This window comes from Podarcis vaucheri (genome assembly GCF_965113315.1).
Source record: "Podarcis vaucheri genome assembly, chromosome: 4".
Classification (NCBI taxonomy): domain Eukaryota; kingdom Metazoa; phylum Chordata; class Lepidosauria; order Squamata; family Lacertidae; genus Podarcis; species Podarcis vaucheri.
In genome coordinates, this window is record NC_138762.1 from 58,490,994 (window position 1) to 58,509,708 (window position 18,715).

The 18,715-nt window shown below is 41.7% G+C and overlaps 1 protein-coding gene across 1 annotated transcript in view; it reads left to right on the forward strand.

Annotated features, from left to right (window-relative positions):
- Nucleotides 1-12,014, forward strand: part of ABCG1 (ATP binding cassette subfamily G member 1) — a 45,493-nt gene extending 33,479 nt beyond the window's left edge. Inside the window, 9 exon segments of the mRNA XM_082221265.1 lie at nt 446-518; nt 520-634; nt 2,613-2,761; nt 3,951-4,052; nt 4,285-4,453; nt 5,189-5,289; nt 6,306-6,464; nt 6,977-7,095; nt 8,338-12,014. Of these exon segments, the coding sequence (XP_082077391.1) occupies nt 446-518; nt 520-634; nt 2,613-2,761; nt 3,951-4,052; nt 4,285-4,453; nt 5,189-5,289; nt 6,306-6,464; nt 6,977-7,095; nt 8,338-8,566 (1,216 nt within the window). The 3' untranslated portion in view covers nt 8,567-12,014.
- Nucleotides 12,015-18,715: the final 6,701 nt, after the last annotated feature.

The following is an 18,715-nucleotide window of genomic DNA, read 5'->3' on the forward strand; positions in this document are numbered from 1 at the left end:
TGCATGCAAACAAACCCCATCATAACTGCAACTCCTTTGCAAGGGAGGGAGCAGTTTACAGCAGAGTCCTGGCAGAGGGATCCATTGAATCAGGACTGTGCTGCAGAATGAACCCTCAATGAAGTATTAGTCCGGAGGGGCCCTCAGTGAAAAGCAAGTGAAGAATGACAATTATAGAATCAATTTGCTCGGTTACTCCTCTTTCTTTGATGGTTTCATGTTCAGCCTGTTTTCCACTATGTGTCTGAAGACAGAGTTTAGTAGATAAAAACTCTTCATGTGTTTTCCAGAAGTGAAGGTCTCAGAGTTGAGACTACTTACTTCTGAGAAATCACATTGCTTCCTGAAAAGTATACTAAAATCCCTCGGACGTTGCTGTGTCGCAGTGTCCTTTGATTTAGACTCTTAGCAAGGAATCTTGCTACTTTCCCCTCTGATCAGATAGTGGTTTACTGAATAGGTTTACAAGGCAGCCAGTCTCGAGTATTATTTATCATTTGTTCTTTTTCTTTCTTTTAGCTCTATGTCTTGAGCCAAGGGCAGTGCATTTACCGTGGGAAAGTGTTAAACCTAGTCCCTTACTTGAGAGATTTGGGTTTAAATTGTCCAACGTACCACAATCCAGCAGATTTTGGTGAGCAAATGGATTGATTTCTTGGTTGTGCTTATTTGTTTTTGTTTTGAACAAGCTCTTGAGAGCAAAACGGAAATTTATTTTTAATATATGTCATAAAATGATAACCTCTTTCTTGTTAAATCACACCCTCTAGTGGTAGGCAAGCATGCTGAACTCAGCACATGAATAAGTTCTTAAAATGAAAAATTTGGGCACAGGCAATGTCATGTCTCGTTTCTTACCATCATTTCCCCAGAACAACTGAAATGATTTTAAAAATCTGAATTTCCTGAGGTTCTTCCTTCTGTTCAATAGAAAAATACAAGAAGTCCAGTTTTATTTGAATTTTGAAACCGTAGTGGCTGGACTTGCTAATAAATTTGATATTTTAAAAGTTTCAAACTGGCTTGCCATATTTCAGAAAATGAAAATCCAGAGATTTTTTTTGGCAAAGTTGTTGAGGTGGGTTGTTGTTTTTTTTTTGGGGGGGGACATTTTTTAACTATTTCTGAGCAAAATCATCAAAAATGACACTACCAACATGGGCGACCATATGTCCAAATTTTCCCAGACATTTTGCCAATTTTCACCTGTTTGCGACTGCAGTATTCCGGATGTATGGCAACCCTGCATTTCATCAACATATAAAGTAAAGGTAACCAAATAAATGTCAGGGGGTGTTCAATGATAATTATTTAATTAGTGGACAACCCTATACAATAGTACTTCGGGTTACATACACTTCAAGTTCAGGTTACAGACTCCGCTAACCCAGAAATAATACCTCGGGTTAAGAACTTTGCTTCAGGATGAGAACAGAAATTGTGCTCCGGCGGCAGCAGGAGGCCCCATTAGCTAAAGTGGTGCTTCAGGTTAAGAACAGTTTCAGGTTAAGAATGGACCTCCAGAACAAATTAAGTACATAACCAGAGGTACCAATGTATATTACAATCATATGGGTCTGGTCTTACAAGGTGTTACACTTACTTAGTCCTGTGATTAAGCCTATAGCATATTTCAAAGCTGTTACAATCACTGTCCTGACTTCTGCAACCTGTTGCACCTGGATGTTGTGGACTACAGGATAATGGCAACTGTAGTCCAAAACATTTGGTGGGCACCACATTGGGGAAGGCAGCAACATGCTTTTAGCTACTTCTATAGTCCAGCTTTCATTTAAAGTGCCAGTATAGTGTATACTGCATGTCTGAAGAGCAGGTGACCTTCTTCAGGAACTGTCTAATAATCCTAGTTTGCGCTATGATGTTGCTCATGGAGTGAACATACCAGGGTGTGTGGCTTACAGAGTTGCAACCCCTGCCCCTGTCATGCGTTCATCATAACTTATGAACAGGCTGCATTGTATTCATATTGTATCTCTGCATGCAACCCGTGACCTGCATTTCTTCAGAAGTAAAATATCACAGGTTTAGATGCTACAAGCATTTCCTTGTCCCAGAAACCTGCTATGACCATGGGATTGTTGAATTTCTTAGACTGCCATGGCTGGATTTTGTTCCAAAATTTCGTACTCTTTGAAATAATTTCTGGATGCAGTTTCTGCGTCCCAGTTGCAATTGTCTTTCATAGTGCTTTAATAGCAGCGGTAGGGCTCTTCAGATATTGGTTTTCAACAACATCTGAAAGAGCACAGGTTCCCTATTTCTGCTGTACAGTTTCGCCCCCCCCCCCCCCGTGGAACACAGTTTACCATCCTCAGTGGTCCAGTAGGATAGAAGCCTCATCTAAAATAATCATGAGTTCAGTAGCTGTTGTAATCTAGAGCCCACTTTCTCAAATGCATGGAGTGTTGAGATAGCTACTGCTACCCTTTGAACTTTAGAGCCCACCATTTACACAAATGCGCAAAAATATCTCTGCACCCACTTCTGAATATACCTGCCAGCTGAGATTGTTTTGTGCACCAGTCCTTTTGCCTTTTCCATAACTATTTCACATGGAGGTGGATAGAATGATTCTTTTCTGTTCTGTTTAGTGATGGAAGTTGCCTCCGGAGAGTATGGAGACCAGAACAGTCGTCTAGTAAGGGCAGTCCGAGAGGGAATGTGCGATTCCGATTTCAAGAGAAACTCTGGGGGAGAAAGTGAACTTAACCCTTTCCTATGGCACAGACCATCTGAAGAGGTAATTTAAATGAAAATTGTGACTTAAATGGCTGAGGAAAGCTGATCAAGCTAGTTGCTACAGTCCTTCAAATGCCTTCTTTGGGGGGCAATGCTACTGACATAAGCCAGAAATAAGCAATTCAAGAATGGCAATTCTACATCATGATTGGTGCCATTGCTCCAAGGTTACACAAACCAGACATTTGAGGAAACATTTGCATGGAAATGAACTTTGTTATTAATGTTTTATTCAGCCAAGACTTCTAAGCAAGATTGTTAAGCAAATTCTCCTAACTTGGGGGTTATATCAAATGTTAATTCTACTCAGGGTAGTTCTGTTAAATTCAATGGGCATGACTGACTGAAGTCCATTTGTTTCAGTGGGTCCTCTCTAAACAAAACTTAGTTTTATACAACCCTTGAATTTGTTTGAAAGCATTCATATTCACATTCTCCTTAATTGATTTCTTCCAATATTCTCAATGCTATGGGATTTTTGGGGAGGGAGGGAGGGAGTCAAAACAAAATCTCAATTTGACAAGCTGATGCTTATCATTCTTGCCTTATCATTATGCCTTTATTCTTGTAAACTGCTTGGAGGGTTATTTATTTATTTACACTTAAACAGTATATAAATTTTATGAAATAAACAACAAAAATAAAAGGTCAATAACATTCATATTTGAGTTTTTTAAAAAAGAAAAAAATCTGAGCTGAGTTAAAAAATAATTAAAGCCCGAAACGTCATGTTCACGTGAAGCACTTCATCCAGAGTTATTTGCAAGTGCTTAACATTCTTTCTCCTCATCTGAGACTGAAGGGAAACTCAGGTAGAAAGCACTTGTTCCCGCAACCCACCATTAACTTGTGTGGCAATGGGCACTGGTTTTTCAACAGGGATTAAATGCATTCATGGGTGATAAATCCAACAGTGGTGACAATGGCTGAATGGGGGAACCACCAGCTCTAGTGTACAACCATATACTGGTTGCTGGGAGACAGCCAAAGAACAAGGGAGAAGTGTTCCCTTTCTACCTTGCTGGTGGTCATCTCAGAAGCATATGCTTGGCTGCTGTTGCAAAGAGGATGTTTGACTAGATGGCTCCTTCATTTCATTCAACAGAGTTCTTCTTGCATTCATTGATCCAAAACTAATGACTGTCCTGAGTGGTACATTTAACTACCTTTTTGTTTGTCTATTCCTTCAGGATTCTTCATCCACAGAAGGCTGTCACAGCTTCTCAGCCAGCTGCCTTACTCAGTTCTGCATTCTGTTTAAAAGAACATTTCTCACCATAATGAGGGATTCGGTAAGGCTGGTTTCAGTGCTTAAAAAAAAACTCCTCCCTTTAGGAATGTCCAAATGATGATGAGAGTTGAAGTCCCAAACATGTATTAGCTTGGAGGAGGCTGGTATGGAATGTGGATAGGCTGTTGCACGGTATACAAATGATAGATCCATATCTACCAAATTAAGCTATGTTACAGCACTTGTCAACTCAAAACATTCTTAACACAAGCATATCTTTGCCTTCCTACCAGGTCCTGACACATCTGCGGATCACATCGCACATTGGCATTGGACTCCTCATAGGATTGCTGTACTTGGGGATCGGAAACGAAGCCAAAAAAGTCCTGAGCAACTCTGGCTTCCTCTTCTTTTCCATGTTGTTTCTCATGTTTGCTGCTCTCATGCCAACAGTCCTTACATGTGAGTCATGACCTGTGCAGGAGGCATTCTTTTAGGATTTCTGTGATGTTGTTGAAATCTGAGAGAATTTTGCCAGTGACTTGGCTTCCACCCTCTTGACTATTTAATTGATTTTAATCAAACAAGGAAATGTAATGGCCTTTACAACTATTATTATTATTATTATTATTATTATTATTATTATTATTAAAATCCCAAAATGGTGTGTTGTCTTTGTTCTTTGCCCACAAATTGTGGTGACACAGAAGTAAACCACCATTCAGCCTTTTGTGATTCCGTATTTTCTGTGTCTACAGCTAGTAACTTGATAGGCCACCTACAGGATTTATAAAATTTATATATGAATATATACATAGGTAGATCTAGGATCCTGCTTTTCCTCTAAAAGGAATACATGCTTACAGTGCTGACCAGTGCATGCATGTAAAATCACCCCCCAACTGGTGAAGCATGAGCAGGTATGGGCAGGGCAGTGGAGGTCCATGTGGGCACTTGCAGCCCATGGGCCAAATTAGGCCCACTCGTCACTCACCTCATATCGCATGAAGTTAGCTGTGGAATTGGTAAGCCGCAGCTGCAAACCTAGGACCTCTTCCACTTTACCTGCTCCTTTATGCTGACTGAATACAAGGAACACCACCTTGTAAAGCCCCGCTATCACATTTGAATTGTAATGTTATAATCTACAATTGCAATCAGTTTATCTGTTGTTGTTGTTTTAATTGTTCAACATAGTTCCTCTAGAGATGGGCGTATTTCTTAGAGAACATCTGAATTACTGGTACAGTCTGAAGGCCTACTACTTGGCTAAAACGATGGCTGACGTCCCTTTTCAGGTAGATCTGTCTTTTCACATCTCTCTCTGTAATTTTGTAGAACAGCAAAACAGTAGGAATCCTGAATGCACTCAGTTATCTTTTCCATATAAATGAATGGGTGCATGTGGGGCAGCTTTGCAGTGGGGACAGACAGGGGTGGAGGAAGGGGGTGAGGTGGGAGTGGACCGCCCCGGGTGTCTTCGCTGAGGGGGTGACATTTGGCAGTCACGAGTGCATGGCGTGCCGAATGTCCACCGTTGGTGGCTCGCTCCACCCTTGACTGCAGGAGGTGCACTGCTCTGTGCACCCGAGCCACTATCCCACACCTGGGAGGGCACCCTCCATGCCCCTTGCCCCTCAGGAGTGTGCCCTGCCCCCCCTCAGGAGCGTGCCCACCCTAGTGAGTGTGGGCATATGCTCCACCGCTGGGGGCAAGGCATACCATGACAGCTGGTGGCATGGCCTCCCTTGGAGCAATCTGGGGGTAGGGGCAGTATGCAGAGAGTTTAGACAAACATTCTGCACACCACTATGTGATATATTTTCTAAAAACAACAAAAGTGAATTTCAAAATATGGTTAGCGCTCTTCTGAAAGGTGCTGGTGGATACTGGTTGAAGTTCAGTTGCTAAACCAATATGGCTTACATGATGAGATGAAGAAAATGTATTCTTCCTCTTCCCATGTGTTCCATCACTGGATGTGGGGAGGAAAGATGCCAACCTACAGCGATACCATAAAGAGCTGATGTAGCAGGAAGCTCCCATTCCTCCCTCCCCTAAGCAAAAAACAGTGCCGATTACCATATTTTCCCATGTATAAGGCTATATTTTTTCCTAACTTTTTGAAGTATAAAATAAGAGGTCGTCTTATACACGGGTAGTGCATAGTGCATTTTCTTAATTTTGGGTTGAAAAAATAGGGGTCGTCTTATACATGGGGGCGTCTTATAGATGGAAAAATATGGTATTTATATCAAAAAAGAAAGAAGTTGTATAATGCCATATTCCTTAAAAGATGTCTGTCTCTTTGCAGATTATGTTTCCTGTAGCATATTGTAGCATTGTGTACTGGATGACCTCACAACCCTCTGACGCGCTCCGATTCGTCCTGTTTGCAGCACTGGGGACAATGACATCTCTCGTGGCTCAGTCACTGGGGCTTCTGATTGGGGCAGCATCCACTTCACTCCAGGTCTTGGCTCTTGCTTTTTTGTGATATTACACCAGCCTTGGCCAAGCTGCTGCTGCCTTCCACATGTGTTGGACTACAACTCCCATCAGCCTATGCTGGTGGGCACTGATGAGATCATAGAAGTATAGAGTTGGAAGAGACCACCAGGGTCATCTAGTCCAACCCCCTGCAATGCAGGAATCTTTTGCCCAATGTTGGGCTCAAACCAATGTTGGGCGCTGAGATTAAAAGTCACATGCTCTACCAACTGAGCTGAAGATCAGACATATAGTCCAAGAGCTCTGAAGGTCACCGACTTGGCGAAGGCTGTATTACATATCCCTGTTCCTTTCGGCAATTGTAGCTTCAGTTTATTATTGGCATGCTTAAGGATGGTGCATGCCTTCCAACAAATGCAACTGGCACTGAAAAGCCTTCTGTTAGTGATGGGTCTGGCAAAAATGCAACCCTCGTTTTGCTTTAGTTTTTAATCTTGATATCTGCCTGTTTTGTTTTTTTTTTGTTTGTTTTAGGTGGCAACATTTGTAGGCCCTGTTACAGCCATCCCCGTTCTCCTCTTCTCAGGATTTTTTGTCAGCTTTGATACCATTCCAGCTTACCTCCAATGGTTGTCCTACATCTCATATGTCAGGTAAATGTGAAGGGTGCTGATTGGCACTTCAAGTACAATTCTAATAAAGTTTCACCATTGATTAATGCATCCTCTTGTTTCAGAGAGTTAGCACTTTTTAAAAATGAGAGCATGTGCATGAAATGGATGGGTGTGGTTTGAGTTTAAAGGGGCCATGTTTGGCTAAGCCTGATCAACTTGGTAGCATATAGGACCTGAGCCAGAGAATCCTGTTTTCAAAGCTTAGTTCAGAGAGTGTTAGCACATACTCCCTGTGTGACCACAGCTAGGCAATACACCTTTCTGCCTTTCTCTACTGAAGAAATGGAAGTTTTAGCCTTATGTCATTATACAGAGTTGTGGAAGTGCCCCACTTTACATATCCTTGCAGGTTTTCTTCAATTAATCGCCCTCGCCAGCTTCCCAGCAGGTGACCAGTCTGCAGAAACTGGAATTTATTTAGTTATTTAAAGCATTTGTGCTCCACCCTTCACCTGAAGGTCCCAGGACAGAAATACACACATCAAAATCTAATGAAGAATCTAAGCCAACAAACTAGGAAACAAAACACAACACAACAAGTTATACAATAAAATTGCAAGTCAGTGAAACAGCAAAAAAAGGGAAGACAATCTCATCTCCCAGCTTCTCCTTTACCAAAGGCTGGGGCATCCCTTTTCCCCTGCTGATAAAGCCAAAACAGTGATATGGTGAGGGGTGCCATCTGTTTGATGGTTTCATACATGACTACAATCTAGCAAGAATTAGTTTGAGTTCATATATGGGAAACTGCTTCTGCAGTTAGGATTGTTCTTACCTAATCTGGGTATCCAATAATATTTGTTTAGGGATTTTTTTTCTTTGCTCAGCTGGCTTGTTTTCTGATGTATGCCCCCCATTTTACCTTCATAACAACTCTGTCAATTAGGTTAGTAAGATCTTATGATTTGTCCGGAGTTTTATAGCGAATTTCATGACTGAGCAGTGGTTCAGAACTGCATCCAGATCTAGCATCATATTCCCACTGTGCAACACATAACAATCACAAGCAGAAACTAAAGCTACTGATATTGTCATTATTGCTTTTATGGCTTAGCTTTGGGACTGTATGTGGATCGTCATGGATGTAAATATAGTGATTAAAATGGCCAACCCCTTAAGCAATAATTAATTCAATTACTGTTGTTTTTAGGTACTTGATTATTATTTTTTGCCTGATAGATTTGATTCCGCTTTGACCTTGCAAACTATTATTTTCTCTAGATACGGATTTGAAGGTGTCATTCTATCCATCTATGGTTTGGATCGGGAAGATCTCCACTGCGACAAAGATGAAACTTGCCATTTTCAAAAATCAGAGGCCATCCTCAAAGAGCTGGATGTAGAAAATGCTAAACTTTATTTAGACTTCATCGTGCTTGGAATTTTCTTCATCTCCTTACGCCTCATTGCCTACTTTGTCCTCAGATACAAGATTCGAGCAGAGAGGTAGAGAGGAAGCAGATGCAACAAACAACATTCAGTTGTAGACTGTTGTTATTGTCTGATTGTGGCAGACAAGTCTCCAGTGCCGAGCTGCAAGTGGGATTGTGATCTAGCCCATAGAAAACCATGTCCTGGTGGATTAATGGGTGCATAGTTAACCATGATTGTGAACTGACTGGGTTTGGTCATATTTCTTTTATGCTTTCTAGCTTTAACTAGGAAGACAAACTAGAAGGGAATCTTGTTTCACATCTGGGAGCCATTGCTGCTGATCACAGGAATTTTTTCTCATGGAAGCTGTGTTTTCTTGTAAGGTAGCTGTACTCATGTGGCAACAAGGTAAAAAAAAATGGCTGGGGATCTTTCTTCTATGTCCTGCAAAAATGTGAGGAACATATTATCTCATCCTGTTGCATCACTGCAATTTTTGCACGTATTTTCCCCACAAGAAATCCCCCATGAAAACAGATGTCTGCAGATTCGTCAAACCTTTATCAAATGAATGGGTTTTTTTCTTAAAAGAAAGGATATATAAGTAATTTGATATCTGTTGTCTTCTTTACATACAGATTTCTGGAGCTTTATTCTCATGAGCTGGTCTCATACTCCCAAATCACAATATTAGAAAGAAATGTCAAATTCCACGAACTCTGTAAAAAGAATTCCAGGGTGCAAAAAGTGCATCTTATCTATAAGCTGGCCACAGATGATTCCTTTTAGCATTTTTCTTTCAGGATATTCTTTCAACCCATGTTTCTTATGGTATTTGAAATATTCATTGTCCACATTTAACTACCTCCCATGGTTGCAAAAGCTTGAGTGTTCCTGCACTGGGAATCTGAGGCAGTCTAAGCAAAATAGAATCAGATCTAAACACGTGTTTGAATGTTCTAAAATATTTTAATAACACAGATATTGACAGAAGGGAGAATTGCCAATGGTGCAATGTCATGACTCCTTATGGAATAGTAAAAGTTTTCTCTAGTGCATATGTAGTTCTTCCGGTTTTTGCAAGGCCAGCATGTATAACAAAAGTCATCAGTTCTGTTTTTCATGAGTTCCAACATACATTTCTCGCAAAACATACTGCCATTATAACCCAACACAGAGGCTCGGTGGCTCTAACCCAGTAGCAGGCAGCATGGGGACTCCCAACAGCTGAGTCATTGCTACTTACAGGAGGGAGAGGGTGAAGGGAGATATGACCGAGAGGTCAGCATGGTGCAAACACATCAGCAGGAGTGCTGGATTGGCTCATCTGCTGCATTTGCATCATGTCAACCTCCCCACTGCCTTGCTGTTCTCCTTCTGGTAAGCAGCAGCTCCTCAGTTGTCAGGAGGTCAAGTGGGCATCGCTGCCCCACTATACCATTCTCTACTGTCCTAACCCCATTGAAATAAAATGGCTTAAGCTTGCTGGATTGCTTGGTTGCTAGATTGCAACCAAGTGGTCTAAACAGAGGCAGCCAACATGGTGCTGTCCAAATTCTGTTAGACTCCATCACCCTTGACCATTGGCTGCAACTGATGGGAGTTGGAACCCAATAAGTCTGGAGAGCACAACGTTGACTATCCCAGGTCTAAACAATAATTAACCAATTTTTGCCATCCATTAAGATTTTGCTTTCCTTTCGGACCAAGTCAGCCTCGTAAAATGTACGCAGGGTAATTGGAAGGGAGTTGGCTCTGCATTCCTGATTTCTGCCAAGCCAATGTGCTTCTGTATATTGGCAGAATTTTGTATAGTAATTTTGGGTTTACCCAGCAGTTTAAAGGGCGATATGGAAAATTAACAGAGTAGGAAGTCAGTAAAGCACCCTAGATCTGGAAGAGATCCAAATGTCATGCCAAGTTCAGCCCAGTGCACTCAGGTTGGGAAATTGAATGAATGGCATTATGTTGACTTTATGAGCGAATCAAATAAGGCTGTTTTCAGGCCAGAAGTGGTTTTGTTTCAGCAGCTCATTCAGCAACTAGATAAAATGGCCCACTCAGAGAAATTGGATCACAGTGAGATTCCCTTTTGTGCGTGTAATCTAGAAGAGCCATTGTTCAACGGACTATTTTAAGCACTTCAGAGAGATCTTTGTTAAACCAAAACTGCTAGAATAAGCCACAGCTTCTGGGTGCCTCTCCCTCTCCACAATTTGGAAGATTGAAGGAGAGGTATTGGCTTCTAGAGTGATAAATGGCAAATTTTAATACAATTTAGATTGTTTTGTGAACAGATTTATATTGCTAGAGATAATAAGTTCTTTCCTTTTTACATATGGCGGGATTCAAATCTGCACCACTAACTAGAGACCCAAAGTGCAGGCAGGCTTCCCGTAACCCATAAGGTCTACCTTACCCAAAAGCAACAGTAATCTGATGTGACAGTGTATGCCTGTCATTGTAATCTGGGAGCTGTTCAAATAACCAGACTTCTTATCTCGTTGAGTGTCCTCAAATTCATTATTGTAATTCAGGTTAAACAGGTTTCTGTTTTTTAAAAAGTTACAAAAACCCGTATTAAAGGCACAACTCTTTCAACTTGAGATCATTAAATCATAATACAATGAGCAGATCATTCTGATGTAATGTTGTCCCATCCCCCCACCTCCAAGTTTTAAGACGCTTCACTTTTCAGTGAAAGAATGCAGCAAGAGAACCTTCCAATTTGCATGTGGTGGTAATCTGTGGTGTTGGGTTTTATTATGGTGCCTCTTTTATCAGAAAGCTGTCACAGCTTTCAGTATAAGTCAGTGATGGGTTTTCGATGCAACAGTTGTGTTCGATTGAAATTGAGGTGAGTGTGTAAACCTTTCCATCACGCACAAAATTTGATTAAAAGCGGAACAGGTGCACACTAGGAAATTGATGGAAGACGAAATGAAAACTCAAGACACCTCTTTGTGTTCTTATGTTCCAAGCTGACGTTAGAATGTTCTCCTTTACATCAGTTCTGCACTTGGGACAACATACCTCCTGCTGGTGGCAGGAGACCCCCCCCCCAGCTGTCCACTTTGTCCATGCATCAAATCAGACATGATTGACCATAATAATCCATCTTCCATATATTGCCATGAAGAGGCAAAGGGCTAAAACTGCCTAGAGCAGGTGAATGTCACAAAATGTCATCTGATTGTAGGATATAGCCACAATCAGCCTTCCACAGTTTGCGAATGATGAATTAGATGTCATGGATTTACTTAAGATGAAACAGAACTTGATTGGGCAGGAAGAACTGGCTTCTCGATGCTTTCCATAATAGCCTCAAATTACTTTGCCAATATGTCCATTTTGTATTTTCAGTTTTGGGAATTTAAAGTTGGATTGTTTTCTTTTTGCCACAATCATTTATAATATTCTTATCCCTACCCAGTTGCTTCATGTCATACTTTCTCATAAATAAATAAACAAACATATCTGCCACCGTGGGACCCAGCTAAAGTGGTGCAGCTTGGAAAATGAAATTTTAACAAGGAAATGATTCGATCCAGAAATATATTGAACAATTTTTGTTACCTTAATACAGCAAGCACGGCACTAGTCATTATATATTTAAGTTTCAATTATTACAATGTTAGTGGGTGCTTTAGGGAATTTTGTTTTCTGTTGGTTTTGGGATTGGTATAATAATAATAATAATAATAATAATAAATTTTATTTATATCCCGCCCTCCCCAGCCGAAGCCGGGCTCAGGGCGGCTAACAACAATCAAATAATCAATCAAATGATCACAAAATCTAAAAATATTTCATTATAAAAATTAATTAAATCAAATTGATGGCAACCAATTAAGCAAAATTCTGTGCAGGTTGCCAGAGGAGGGAGTCAGGCTGCGCCCTGACCAAAGGCCTGGTGGAACAACTCTGTCTTGCAGGCCCTGCGGAAAGATGTCAGGTCCCGCAGGGCCCTAGTCTCTTGTGACAGAGCATTCCACCAGTTTGGAGCCGCAGCCGAGAAGGCCCTGGCTCTAGTTGAGGCCAGCCTAACTTCTCTGAGGCCTGGGACCTTGAGGATGTTATTATTTGCAGACCGTAGGTTTCTCTGTGGGGCATACCAGGAGAGGCGGTCCCGTAGGTACGAGGGTCCTAGGCCGTATAGGGCTTTAAAGGTTAAAACCAGCACCTTAAACCTGATCCTGTACTCCACCGGGAGCCAGTGCAGCTGGTATAATACCGGATGAATGTGCTCTCGCAGCGAAGACCCCATAAGGAGTCTCGCCGCGGCATTCTGCACCCGCTGGAGTTTCTGGGTCAGTCTCAAGGGCAGCCCCACGTAGAGCGAGTTACAATAATCCAGTCTGGAGGTGACCGTCGCATGGATCACAGTGGCTAGGTCAGGACGAGAGAGATAAGGGGCCAACTGCTTAGCTTGGCGGAGATGAAAAAAATGCCGCCTTTGTTATAGCTGTAATCTGCGCCTCCATAGAGAGGGAGGTATCGAAGATTACACCCAAACTCTTAACGGCCGGTGCTGGCACTAATTGCACCCCCGCAAGAGATGGGAGTTGCCCCCTCGATCCCATATCGTCCCGCCCCAGCCAGAGGACCTCTGTCTTCGAAGGATTTAACTTTAACCGGCTCCCACGTAACCCCGTATGACCTGTCACTAGCTGCTTTTAAGAGAGGCTGTGCCCCATAATTATAGAGAAATGTCAAATTCTATTACCGGTGGCTTATGATAATTTTTATAGCTCCTTTTCAGTGTGTTGAATTGTATAACACAGCCCATGTCAACCTTGTGTCCTCTGGCTGTTGTTGGACTACAACTCCCATGATGACCAGCCAGCATAGCAGGTGGATGAAGGCTGGTTATTTACTCTGTGAATCATGCACTGAAAAAACATGTTCCTGGCTTAGTATCTAGCAGATTTGAATAATTCCACTTGTATTGGTGCATTCCATTACAAAACTAAAATATGGGAATTTATTTATTTATTATTTTTTTTGCAAGGAATGGGGGGGGACTGTGAAAGAATTGCACCTGTGGCCTATTGTTTCTTTTCAATCATTTATGTATTCATAGCTACAGCAGTTATCTTCTGCTTCTGTGGCTGGAGATAATTCCACAGGAGTTACAATTGTGCATGCTATTGTTCTTGCTTGTGGAAGCGCTTGGCAATCGCCATGTTTGCTACAGCATGTGAGCCATCTGTTATCATAGCAATGGCTGAGACACCTGACCTCAAAGCAATTGTGGAATGTTCATAATGCCTCTGGTATTCCAACTAGGTACTGAATCCTGCCCAAATGATGTTTTTCCATTTAAAAAGGACACTCAAGTGGGTCTTAAAATGGCAAAGGAAATGTTGCATTTGAAATGACATTTGTGTAAAAGTTAAAAAGGGAAACTGCACAGTTCCTATCAATTTATTCCAACATCGGGGTCTCCTTTCTTGCTTTCCCAGAAGCTCATTTCACATATTTCACGAATGCATGGGGTGGGGGGGACGACTCAGGATTGTGCCCACTGTTCCCCCTCCTATGTGCAAATAGGCCCTATGTGCTTGCAGATTGCATGCGTATGGACTATGCACAGTCAGGAACCCAGCAAAAGACAGGGTCCCATATCACTCATACACCTGGTATGTGCATCGCCTTGGCTCAGGCGCTCGGCTGAACATGCAAGCATTGGGGTCAGCAACAGTAGCCACAATCTTCCTCCTCTTCCTTCTCTCTCTACACATTCAACGCACCTGCAGTTTTCTTGTGAAAAGGGCTCAAGGTGTTTGCTTTTCAAAAAAAATGAAATCAAAAGTAGGAAATTTTATAGGTCTATATACAGTGTTGCCCCGCAAGACAAATGCCTCGCAAGGCGGAAAACCTGCTAGACGAAAGGCTTTTCCGTTTTTGAGCTGCTTCGCAAGACGAATTTCCCTATGGGCTTGCTTCGCAAGACGAAAACGTCTTGCGAGTGTTCCGATTTTTTTCCGCTTCCCCCCCTTTTTCTAAGCCGCTAATAGCCTTTTAGCCGCTAAGCCGCTAAGCCTTTAATAGCCGCTAATCTGCTAAACCGCTAATAGCGCTAATCTGCTAAGCCGCTAATAGGGTTGCTTCGCAAGACGAAAAAACCGCTAGACGAAGAGACTCGCGGAACGGATTATTTTCGTCTTGCGAGGCACCACTGTATTCATTTAGGCCTCTAGATCTCAGCATTGACATGGTCTAACCCCAGTTACTCAAGAGTAAGTACCATTGAATTCACTAGGACTTACTTCTGAGTAGACAGGATTAGGCTTGTGCTTGCACTGTAAGTGTATTTTCCAGAGGATTATCTTTCCTTTTATTTATGTGATCTGTTAGAAACCTGGAAGTACTAAATAGTCTGTGGAGCTCCTTCTCTTCCTCAGGTTTTGCCGAAATTTTACTAGCCTGATAGTCTAAAATGAATTCAACAATATTTGTCCTTGTAGCTTTAAATGAAACATTGAATTGTTCTTTTTTTAATGATCACGAGGCATCCATCTTTTAAAAAAATGATTTTCTGTATGTGAGTTGTAGTGTATGGTATTGCTGACGGTGGATTTGAACTATTTGTACAATACCAGCTCTCGGATGCAGCGAGCTGTTGCCCTTAAACCTTATTTAGTTATTTAAGATACTTAATGTGTGTATGTATGTGGGTGGGGTTTTTTAAAAAAGAAAAATAATAAATAAAAACAAAACGCAAGAGTCAATGCAAGTAAAATGTCAAAAACTCAGCGTGCTGAAGTGTGCATATACTGTATGATATCCTTCACTAAGCTGATGCTGTCCAGATGTTTTGAACTATAACACCCATCTACCCCATCAACCGCTGTGTTGGCTGGGGCTGATGGGAGTTGTGGCCCCGAACCAACTAGAGGACACCAGTTTAGTCAAGGTTGCTGTCTGTCAACTAGCTCTCCTCTCTTGGATGTGTAATGCACCCCCTGCATTACTTTGGATTCCTGTTGGTTTTGCTGTTTTAGAGACTATTGCTGCTTGCACGCTGTGATACATTTGCACTGTTGTAGATATATGTAAACATTGTCTTCTTTCTACCCCCTGCTCCTCCTCCTCCAGGTGACTTCTTCATATTTTGAAGTTTAGACAATGTTAGTGAACGACATGTACCTGATTCATGTACCTAATCAAAAGATTTAGGATGTTGGTATTCTAACTCTCTACTTTAAAGATACTAACAGGAAAAGGCTTTGTATATTTCTGTATAGTAAATTCCTAGAGGATCTTTGTATGTGCATTATTTTCCAAATTAGAGCTCTTGTTTTCTGAAAATGGAGAACACTTAACAATGTAACAAACAGAGAATAAAAATAAAAGTATTGCTATTTTCAGATTATCAGCTTGGTTGCTCTTTAATGGCCAGATTCAACCATCCTTCAGCTTTTCAGTTCAAGGATCAGTCTTTAACCTCAAACAGTAGGCCATATTGGAGAATTCCAACAAAAATGGGAACAGAAGCAGAAACTGCCAATGTTTGCTTATTCATGCCATGCCCAGAATGGCAATCAATCCAATGAATACTGATCAGAATTCATCATTATTGTTGTTTTTCAGTCTACAAATGAACATAACTGCGTTGAAATGGATGGTGTGGAAATAATTACATCATTGTGTTAAGTTTGTAATTTAAGTGACTTATGTAACTAATTGCATAAATTACATTAAATAGTAGACAGCAAGATAAATAACACAATATTTAGTGGAAAAAGAGGATTGGCAGCAGAAAGGAAACACTGCTGATTGTAAGAAATACAGTTGGAACAGAAATTGGTTGCCTTCTTGCATCCCTAAACACAGGACCCACTTTTTTGTTTTTAGGCCATATATGTCTGCCTTACTCTTTTTTCTGTCTACTCACTCCCAAGTCTGCCTCTTTTTAGTCCCTTTTTAGTCGCATTAAAACAAATTGGCTCTCTCTGCTAATTCACAGAAACCTTATTCTATGAGGCATACTGTGCAATTGCACTTACATAAGTGGGACCCAGTAACCAAAATAACCTTTCCTATTTTCCTTGTCTAGAAAGTAAATGGAGAACATAGTATATCTCATTATGCATGGTGTGAAGAGAATGACGAGAGAGATGCTAACAGTAAAACTCAGGGACATCCAATGTAGCTGAACAATGGAAGATTCAGGGACATCAGAAAGAAAGTACTTCACCAAACAGTTAAACTATGGGATTCATTCTTTCAAGTGATGGTCACCAACTTGGATGGCTTAAAAAGAGGATTGTCATAGGTTTCTCTTTGGCTATTGTGACAACAGGATGCTAGGCTAGATGGACTAATGGGTTCTTCTTACATTTCTCCTCTTTATGCTGATTTTTATTTACTTTTTGGCATGTAGTCAAAGACTGTACACTAGAGGGTGCTGTGAGATTTCCTCATTGCAGAGTGAGACCAGAAATGGTCCTTGCTCAAAAATATTTTTACTGAATACAATTCTGTAAAAGACATTAGAACATCATGGTTTATACTTGGTGTAGACACATCTGCTAAACTATGCTTTACAGCACTTAATATTAATTTCTTCCATATACTTCTGACATCTCAAATGGGTCTGCAAATTATTTGGGAACCTGTGCTCCAAGGATCACATACAGCTCTCAAGCTACTTTAATGTGGGGGGAAAGGTAGGAAAGGGTGAAGAGTTATAAAAATTGGGAAATTTGTGAAAGGGAATTTGGGTCGACCTTAGAAAAGGGTGTAAATGAGCATTGTGGTTTAAATTGTGGTCCATAAGTTAAAATTGGTTAATTAAGACGAATTAAGTAAAATATTAATAAGGTAAAAGTTGGGGATAAGAACTTGCTGAGTTAACTATTGGAATTGGGATGCAAGAAGGGGAGGTGTGGGGAAGTCAGGGAAAGTGGTTAAGAAATTAAGGATTTAAAATTATATTTGTTACTTGTGTTGCGTTTGTCTGTAGTTGTTTATGTTTTTGTGTTTGACTTAAAAATATGTGAAAACCTTAATAAAAATTTTATTAAAAAAAAAAGGAAAGGGTGAAAAGAAAGAGGGTGAAAATGGGTGGGGAGTCAAAAATGGAAAAATCCAAGGCTATGAATGGCTAGCAGCAAGGATGGCTGTGTATTATACCTGAAGAAGTGTCTCCACCCCCATCATTCAGCCCAGACACTGAGGTCCAGAGCTGAGGGCCTTCTGGCAGTTCTCTCACTGCGAGAAGTGAGGTTGCACGGAACCAGGCAGAGGGTCTTCTCGGTAGTGGTGCCTGCCCTGTGGAACGCCCTCCCATCAGATGTCAAAGAAATACACAACTATCTGACTTTTAGAAGACATCTGAAGGCAGCCCTTCAGGGAGGTTTTTAATGTTCAATGTTTTATTGTGCTTTTAATTCTGTTGGGAGTTGCCCAGAGTGGCTGGGGAAACCCAAACAGATGGGCGGGGTATAAATTGTTGTTGTTGTTGTTGTTGTTTTCCAGTAATGGGGACAGGCTGCTTCTGAATACCAGATGCTGCAATTGCTGTTGTGCTCATGTCCAGTTTGTCGGTTTCTCATAGACAACGGCTTGGCCATTGTGGGAACACGTGGGACTAGATCAGTAGGAAGTATGGGCTGGTAAGGCAGGGGGGCCTGAGGCAGACCTGCCAGCTTGCCCCCAGGGCCACGGGTGCCTAGGGCCACGCATGCCATTGGCATGCCCATCCGATGTCAGCATGCCTGCTGATGTACTTGCCTGATGTCAGCATGCCCCATGGCGTGTGCAAAAATTTGTGGGTGCCCGAACCCTCCATGGGGAATGTCGTGGGGGGGGGGCTGGAGCGCTTGGGGACCTGGGCACCTGGCACCCATGGCCTGGGGAGATTCCCAAAAGCCCAGAGAGAGAGGCTGCCAGGTCTGAGGTTCTCCACATCCGGTTTAGATCTCTGGCAAGGAGGGGGGAAAGGGAGGGGATGTGAAATTAAGGAGTGGGGGAAGCTGACTGCAAGCAGTCGGTCTAGACCGCAGGCAAGAGCAATCTGTACAACCCATGATAGCCTATTGGATCAGGAGGAAGAAAGAGGAGGAGAGAGAAAGAGGAGGGAGAGTCACAGAAGGATGAAATGAGAATGTACCACCCAGTCCTTATAAGTCTGTTAAAAGGCCATAAGTTTCCCTTTCCCTCCCCCTCACACACCACACCAACTGCTAGTGGGCATAGATTGGAGAAACGACCATAA